At 45.3% G+C, this 8,654-nt stretch overlaps 1 protein-coding gene across 1 annotated transcript; it reads left to right on the top strand.

The window, feature by feature from the left end:
- Positions 1-684: 684 nt before the first annotated feature.
- RPL39 (ribosomal protein L39) lies at positions 685-5,297 on the top strand. The gene is made up of 3 exons (XM_019667830.1): positions 685-793; positions 2,789-2,892; positions 5,051-5,297. The coding sequence occupies exons 1-3, from the start codon at positions 791-793 to the stop codon at positions 5,097-5,099; spliced, it is 156 nt and encodes a 51-aa protein (XP_019523375.1). The 5' UTR covers positions 685-790; the 3' UTR covers positions 5,100-5,297.
- The last annotated feature ends 3,357 nt before the right edge of the window (positions 5,298-8,654 follow it).

The following is an 8,654-nucleotide window of genomic DNA, read 5'->3' as shown; positions in this document are numbered from 1 at the left end:
CCCCGCCTACAATTTTTGACTCCCTCAAACACAGAAGTCCCTGGGTATCTGCCACGGGATTGGTTCCAGGACTCCCCCCCGCCCCTCTTCCCGCCACCACCACACCAAAATCCAAATGCTCAAGTTTCTTATGTAAAACAATGCATATAGGTGCATTGGATCCCAGGAATCCAAGCCGTGGCTCGAGATCGTTTCAGCTGAATTCACGGATGTGAAGTACAGGGATAGGGAGGGCCAACTACATGCTTATTGAACAAAATCCCCGTGTAAGAGAGCGCACGCAGTTCAAAACCATAAATTCAATATGGTTGTCCGTACTTCACATCCAGGACGGACGGTACTTCTAGCTATCCAGAAATGGCGTTCCCCGCCCGGCCCCTCAGCGCGCTTTGGCCCATGCGCAGTACCAAATCCCTCGCGCTGGGACTCGTTGTCCCTGGGGCTAGTCCCGCCTACTCTGCTCCCTCTGCCTTTGCAAGGGCTTCTGCTTTGGCATTTATCATGGCCTTCCGCCTCATCCACCACGAAGCAGGTGCCCCTGGCACACTGACGGGCTCCCCAGGAGCCCAATTACAGAAAAGACGCAACACGAATTCCATTTCGCAGGAATGAGCGCGGTTCCCCACAGCTCCAAGGGAGCGCTTGTAGGGAGGAGCCTGCCAGGAGGCTGTGGTTGTCGCATAGCGTCAGCCCGCAAGCTCCTCCCCCGGTGGTGCCTCTAAACACGTCTTTCCGCTTACTTCCTCCTCTCTTTTGCCGCCATCGTAGGGTGTGTGGTTGACTCTTCGCCATGGTAAGTCCATCCGTTACCATCGGCTCGGGGGTGGCTTCCTGAGACCTTAGGTCTCTGCGAGCTCGCCCGTGCCGCGTGCTGCATCAAGGTGTGGGAGCCTTTTTAAAGGCTTTTTGCTGAGAAGTTCGAGTTCGGTCCCCTCTCCAGTTGGTGGGCCTGGCTGGAAGCTTGCAAGCTATTGAGCGCCTAAAAGGTGCAGGCTGCGCTGGCGCTGCGACTTCTCAGGTGGGGTGCAGTGTGCTCCAGGCCGCCGGCCGGGTGGTCAGGGCACCGCTTCTGCTCACCCTTCTGGAGCGAACTGGTTTTGGTGCAGGGAGAGAAGTCGGTGGTGGGGGCGGACGGGGGAAGCACAACAGAAATTGTGGCCCGCAGTCTGCACGCGACATGTGCGGGGTATTGAGAACAGAATGTGGGCTACTGGTTTTCGTAAAGCTTTTTGGCTTGTTGGCTCTGGGCCTACCACGTTATGAGCTTCCAGAACATTTTAGTCTTTTGTTCAGGGACTTGAGCGTCAACTCAGAAAAGCGCCTGGGAAAAGGAGTGTTGTGATGTGAACTTATATGCTATTTGGACATTCTTCATAACATGCCAACTGCGGACAGTCACTGTCGTGGGTTTTCCTGTAACGGCCCCTTGAGAAGTTAAAATTGTTTATAGGTTTGTAGGTACGAAGAGAATCATCAATCATCTTTGGTGTTTTACAATTTTATTAGTTGACAGAAAATTTACAACTGCAACTGTGAGCTGGGTAAGAGGGTATATATAGTCTTTGCCTAATTTATAATGGTCCCTGTTATTATGCAAGGTTGTGTTGGGCCACATTGGCCAGATTTTAGACCAGCATTCATGCTATTTGGGTTGTCCTGCAAACTGAGGAGGGGGTTGGTTGTGGTTGGATGACCTGAGTTCTTTATGAAAGCCAAAAGGTGCAAAGGGAAATTGGGAAAAATCATCCTTGGAAAAGTGTTAGAATTAATATCAAAATGGTCATCTGGTTAGAATAGATCTACCGAATGTCAGAGACTTCGTGTAAATTCACAATGACCGGTGAAAGTGGGTCCCCCTGTGTAACAGAGAAGGGCACTGAGACTGGTTGACTTGCGAGTGATACATTGTTTCGTTTACTAAAAGCTGTGTTTTTGAAAAGCAAGTTCCCCAGCTGTAGCTATCCCCAATGTGGTCCTCCTAGGGAAAACTGGAATGTGCCCTAGCCTTAGAGGAGAGAGCACCTGGCTTTGAATCCCAGTTCTGCACATTTATACTCTTTGGGGCAGGTTACATACCTCCCTGACTCTTTTTTTTTTTTTTTTAACGTGAACAATGTGAATTACGTTATCTACCTCCAGAGACATTGCAAGGAACAGAACAAAGGGCATGAGGGGTGGTTTGGCATCCAGAGGATTGTTTTTGGTATATATATTATATATATATATTTTTTTTTTTTAGATTTTTTTTTTAATTGGGGAATTGGGGGATGGGAACAGTGCTGGGGAATTGGGGGAAGGGGAACAGACAAGTTGCTGTCCTTTTGTTCTTCAGTCTAGTTGTGGAGGACGTTGCTTCACTGGCCCGAGTTGGCACCACCATTGCTCTCTTCCCGGGCGAGGCAGATCAGTCGCCGGCTTCCGGACGGCTGCTCACTGCGGTTGCTGGCCGCTCACGCTGGCTGCTGGCCACACACGGTAGCCCATGGCAACCCACTGCCACAGGGGCTGCAGCCTACGCCTTCGCCGGCGACTCATGGCAGCCCAGCTCCAGGTTGAGCTGTTGTTCAGCATCTTAGCTGCAGAGGGCAGTGTCACTGGCCCTCATATGTGGGATCCGAACCGGCGCCCTCTGGCATCCCAAGCCAGTTCTTAACCATTGCGCCGCTCGGCCGGCCCTTTTTGGTATATATTAAGCATTCAAATGTATATTGAATTTTGTGGGAGTTCCTGACTTTGAATCTTTTGAGCAAGTTCTGGTATTACTAAATTGATTCCATTTCTTTCCCAGTCTTCTCACAAGACTTTCAGGATCAAGCGGTTCCTGGCCAAGAAACAAAAGCAGAATCGGCCCATTCCCCAATGGATTCGGATGAAAACTGGTAATAAAATCAGGTAAGGATACCACCCCCACTGTTTTTTTGTTTATTTTATTTTTTGTTTTTAATTTAAGATTACTTTTTGGACATAAATGTATAATTAAAAGTTAACTGCAATCCAATTTATCCTGTACCACCATTCTGAAATTCTTTTTTATTTTTTAAATGTGCTTCCTCTGGGTTTCTGGATACCACCCAGCCTACAGCTGGGCTTTTAGGGACAGACACTCCGATTTTTGTCAGTTTCCTGGTTGTCTTAAGTCTGGGCCAGAACATGAGATGCAAGTCCGTCTTTCTCATTGCACATCCCAGTGGGGAAGACCATGTTACTCACCTAATCCATCTTTGAAGTATTGACCCTTTTAAAAATTGGAAAATTGCCCTCCACTGCAGAAGTAGTTGAATTGATGGTTTTACAAGAAATACATTACTAGAATTACTACAAAGGACCTCCAATCCAGGGTCATCTAAGCCAACTCCAGGCAAAGCTAGGCCTAAAACCCTGGTCTCCTGCATTCTTTTCAGTCCCACTGCTCTTTGGAGACCAGGTGAGCTTTGAGACAGGTCTAGCATCAAATCAGTGAGATTTTCCCAAGGGCTCATAGCCAGTGACAGCCTGGGTGTGCTAAACAGCTTTTGGAACTTTGGTTTGTTTAAAATGAAAATTAGATTTCCTGGCTCTCCCAAACAATTGAACCCAGAAGACCACAGAGGAGGAGGGAACAAATATTATTACTAAAACTCTTATTTTCAGTTTTTGGGCCTAGCAAGTGGGTCCCTTTTGTAAGATAAAGGTGTTAAGAACTCAGGAGTGCAAAATCATGAACATAGGATAGAACCCTGGTTTGATTATATGGCACATCTAAGTAGGATTAGTTTTCTCATATAAAGACTAAGAGGTGAATTGTTAGAGCTAAAATTTAAGGCCCATTTCCTTAACTCATTTAGCCAGTTAGACATGTGAAAATCGCCTCCCACTGTAGCCTTATATGCCAGTTGTTTGCTGCCTTTGATTTATTGGGTACTAGACACTGGTATTTATTATTGATGCATATTAACTTGTATAGGGGATGTCTCACTGTTACAGGTGCAACTATAGAATGTAAAGCCCATGGTGTTGCCATCATACAATACTGAGAAAAGAGCGTTGTCACTTGGCGAAGTGGTTTGTATGGCAGCTCAGCCTTTCTACAAGTTTGATGAATTTCTGTTGAGAACATCAGACATCCATAGTAAAGCCCCCTTTTTAAATGTATCAACATGAACATCCGTTTCTCTGTCATGTCCCCATCCGATGAAGGTGCAACCTGCCCTTATAGGTTTTAAGGGATGAAAGAAATGTATATGAAGTTCAGTGCCTAGCTCAATAGGTTACCTGCAGTTGTCAATATTAGCCTCTTTGCTTTGTGGACTCCTAGAGCTGGGAAAGTATTTTGTATTTAGGATTACACACTCTTGGCCAAAATAATTGGCACAATAGAATGATTGTTCTATTGACTCAACTGTCTTCTAACTTTTAAAATGTATTGAAAGCAGGTTGCAATTACAGTGCTTCATTTTGTGGAAGTACTGCCATTATCCTGCTGAAAGAAAATCTTGTGTTGATCATGTTTGATTTTGCCTTTATTAGGGTAAAATGACAGATTGACATAGACAATTCTGAGATGGCCTTAGCTCTGCAAATCATGTGCTTTAGTACTGAAATGACTGAGGGTGTTAATCTATTATAAAAGCTATGCAGGAGCTTTTATGTGTGTGACCCATTATGTAGAAATGACTGGTTTTGAATGTAGTTCAGAAGTGGAGGGGGTTGAAAATAACATGTATGTCTGGGTCTGCCCCAGGTCTGTGGAATCAAAGATGGGTGAGTGTACACTTGGGGAGGGGAAAGAGCTTCCCCACTACTCCCGTCTCAAGAACCAGTGTATTTTCCTACCCTGGAATCATTTTGAGAGGTAAAAATTTGATTTGACTAGTTCTTAAACACATCTAGCAAATCATTTTTTACTCTCCAAAAAGAGCTCCAAACTTGTTAAAGGAAGGAAAAAAGGGACCCTTTGCCTTTCAAGGATTTTATGGTACTTAAAAAGCAATGTTTGTGGTAAATGAGAGCAGCTAAATGGAGGTGAGACTGCCTTGACTGCCTTTGTAACTTGCAGTTTCTTTCTGTGTAGGTACAACTCCAAGAGGAGACATTGGAGAAGAACCAAGCTGGGTCTATAAGGAATCGCACAGGAGATGGCACCACATATTTATGCTGTGTCAGGGTTGCTTAGATCTTAATCATGGCACTGAAAAGATTGCTACTATCTAAACAGTTGGGTGTGCTTTATTGGGAAGTTTTAGGGAAAATGAGTTTCTTCCTGATATGTTTCTGCACTAGTAGGTTGGTTCAGTAATAAATACGTGAGGCCTTCTAAACTGTTGTGTTCTGGTTTGTGAAGTATTCAATAATACAAATGTTCTCTGGCTATCAAGTGTTTAATTATGGCCAGTAAAAGGAACTGATAGTTAATTTTTTTTAAAGATTTTATTGGGAAAGGGAACAACGTTGGGGAATCAGGGAAGGGGAACAGACAAGTTGCTGACCTTTTGTTCTTCGATCTAGTTGTGGAGGACGTCGCTTCACTGGCCCATGTTGGTACTATGATCATTGCACTCTTCCTGGCTGAGGCAGTCGGTTGCCAGCCATTGGACGGCGGCTCAAGGCTGCCGGACGCTCACACTGTCTGCCAGCCATTCACAGTAGCCCACTAGCCTGCACTGTCGCTGGCCACTCACCCAGCTCCAGGTTGAGCTGTTGTTCACCATCTTAGCTGTAGAGGGTGCAGCATCACTGGCCCATGTGGGATCCGAACCGGCGGCCCTGCTGCTCAGAGTTCGCGCTCCCCAGCCAACTCTTAACCAAGTGAGCCACTCGGCCGGCCCATTAAGTTTTTATTTAATTGTAATTAGTTCCATGTGGCTAATGGCGCTTGGACCTTCTGTTATAGGAAGTGCATATATGGGTCATCTTCATACCTGAGGGTAGCACATTCTTAAACAGCATCTTTATATGCTCTTCTATGATGCCAGTCCTCAATACAAGTAGGACTCATAATCACCTGAACGGGGTGGCAAACTGGTATGCTGCCTGTTTTTGTATGGCTTGTGAACTAAATTTCTGCATTTTTAAATGGCTGAAAAAAGAACTATTTTGACAATAAAATTGACTGGACATTTATGTGCCGGGCACTGTTTTAAGTACTTGGAATTACTTAGTTGGTAGGCAAATATATCGTATGTTGGGCTAATGGGCCATTATTGCAAGCCATAAGAAATGTCTGGAAAAGGTGGGAAGCAGCAAGTGCCCTCATTACCTGTGAAATTAGGATGAAGTGGCAGCAAGGGAAAGGGGAACCAAGTTTGGGGTAACCCCCTACTCTAGGTTTGTAGGGAGCCTGTGCTGGACATAGCTGAGAAGGCAAGTGGCAGATGGGTGCTGTGTATAAGGTGCAGCAAGTGGGGGGGCTGCACAACGGGTCCCTACCTATAACCACATTAGGAGCCATATTCCTTAAGGACCACTGTGCTTACTGAAAATGTGAACAATGGGCTACAGAATAGCAACCAGCCCCTACATGTCAAATTGATTTCCTCTAAGAGGATACAATTAAGGATACAATTAATTGGCAGTCAGGGACAGGAATTTCTAACCATTTTGGAGTGTGAAAATAGTCAATTTCCCTTTTGCTCGATGTTAGACTCTACCAATAGAGGGCCCTAGAGTGACACAGGCTGGAAGACGCAGTAGGGATTCTTGGGATCTGTTCTCAAGCACATCAGCAAACATGCAGAAACCCTGGCAATGTTCTAGCAAAGCAGAGGGTTGCTCTTGTATGTCACTGATAAGTGCTCTCCAGCCTTTGGCTTAGCCACTGCAGTGGTAGGTAGCATGTTGTAGCAATCCACTCTCAGGTCTGAATCTCAGCTGGGAGAAGGGCTCATTCACTTTTCCCTCAGGTCCAAAGGTAGTTGCTCTCAGCATATACTATGCCATCACACCTTAAAATTATTTTATTCTTTGTGGTAGCTACCCTTTACCTACTTAATTCTTTATATTAAGTTTTCTGTGTTTAAATTACTGGTGTGTGGTTTCTCCTAATTGGAACTTGACTGTATATCAGAAATTTTAAGGTTATATGACATCACAAGACTGAAGGCAGGAGCAGATAAGAATTTAGTTGTGCTATTAAGCGAGATATTAATGATCGGCAGGAATTCAGAGTACCACCACTCTTCTCAGTAAAATTTTTATTTTTTAAATTTACATTTATTGTTTTAAAAGAGGATTTGAGCAGCCGGTTGGCTCAGGTGGTTAGAGCGCAGGCTCATAACACCAAGGTTGCTGGTTCAGTCCCCACATGGGCCCACGGGACTGTGCCCTCCACAACTAGATTGAAGAAAACTACTTGACTGGAGCTGATGGGTCCTGGAAAAGCACACTGTTCCCCCAATAAAATTTTTTTTAAAAATCGGGATTTAAACAAATACCTTAGCTTCACTATTCAAAGTAGGTTGGGATGTCCTCACGGGCCCAGGGAGGTTGGAGCAAGGCCAACGTGACAGCAAAGAGGTTTCTCTACAGACTTTGAATGGGTAAGATTAGAATCGAAAGGGAAAGTGACATGGACACCATTGTTGGTTGGCTGTGTGAAGGATTTCATTTTGAGCCTGGGAATGAAACACAGGTTCTGGTTCCAGTGGCCCCTCACTAGCTTGTACAGTTGCTAGTAGTTTTTCACCTAAAGGATTAGATCTGTTTCCTGAAGGGATGAATGGGAGCTTAAGATTTATATATATTTCCCCACAAGAAGTGCAGCATAACATGTCAGCTTTCGCAAGATATGCAGTCAACCCCATGGTGGAACTGCCCATCTTATCGGCCTACTGAGAAGTGACCGCAGAGTGGTGGTCAAGAGTTGGCAAATTCAAATCTTGTTCATCATTCACCAGCCTGTAAACCTGTCAACTGCAGCATGGGGCCAATGGGACCTCCCTCAGGGCTGTGAGCATAAAATGTAATAATATACAAAAGCACTTAGTTGAGTGACTGCCTAGGAAAAGGAGAAGAGGGATGGGGAATGAGCAGGATTAAGGCTTTGGTGTTGATCCTTCCCTAGCAGACTTGCTATATGCTGGATAAAGCTAAAATAAGACCGAGACCAAAGATAGTGGGGAGGGGCAGGTTTTCATGGGAGAAGACAAGTGGGGATGGTGCTCACTTCCAGGCTACTTGGGACTGCTTGTCTAGAGCTGCTGATGGAGAATGGCAGGAGCAGCAGGATAGGATGTGGCTCTCAGCCTGTCCCTAAATGAAACGATTCTCTTGATCAATTAGAATAATTTAAATTCCCGCAGAGCTGATAATACAGATGTTTTGGAAATGTCTTATGAAGACGCATATAATAGCAGCAGTGAGGGAAATGGTAAAAAAAAAAAAAAAACAGCAGAAAAGCAAACACCAGCAGCGTAGGCCAGGCTAGAGGCATTTTCTAGAAGCAAAGAAAAAGGGAAAGCTTAAAAGTTAAACTTAATCCAATATAAAACCTCACTACTGGGCCGGCCAAGTGGCGCGTTGGTTAACAGCTGGCTTGGGACACCAGAGGGCCCCGGTTCGGATCCCACATATGAGGGCCAGTGACACTGACCTCTACAGCTAAGATGCTGAACAACAGCTCAACCTGGAGCTGGGCTGCCGTGAGTCGCCGGCGACAGCATAGTCTGCAGCCCCTGCTG

The sequence above is a fragment of the Hipposideros armiger genome, unplaced genomic scaffold, assembly GCF_001890085.2.
Source record: "Hipposideros armiger isolate ML-2016 unplaced genomic scaffold, ASM189008v1 scaffold_508, whole genome shotgun sequence".
In the NCBI taxonomy this organism is placed as follows: Eukaryota; Metazoa; Chordata; class Mammalia; order Chiroptera; family Hipposideridae; genus Hipposideros; species Hipposideros armiger.
This window is presented reverse-complemented; position numbering and strand designations above follow the sequence as displayed.

Excerpts from the sequence above, each read along its gene's own strand:
- RPL39 (XM_019667830.1), top strand. Across the intron at positions 2,893-5,050 it reads AAAACTGGTAATAAAATCAG|GTACAACTCCAAGAGGAGAC; the intron begins GTAAGGATACCA and ends CTTTCTGTGTAG.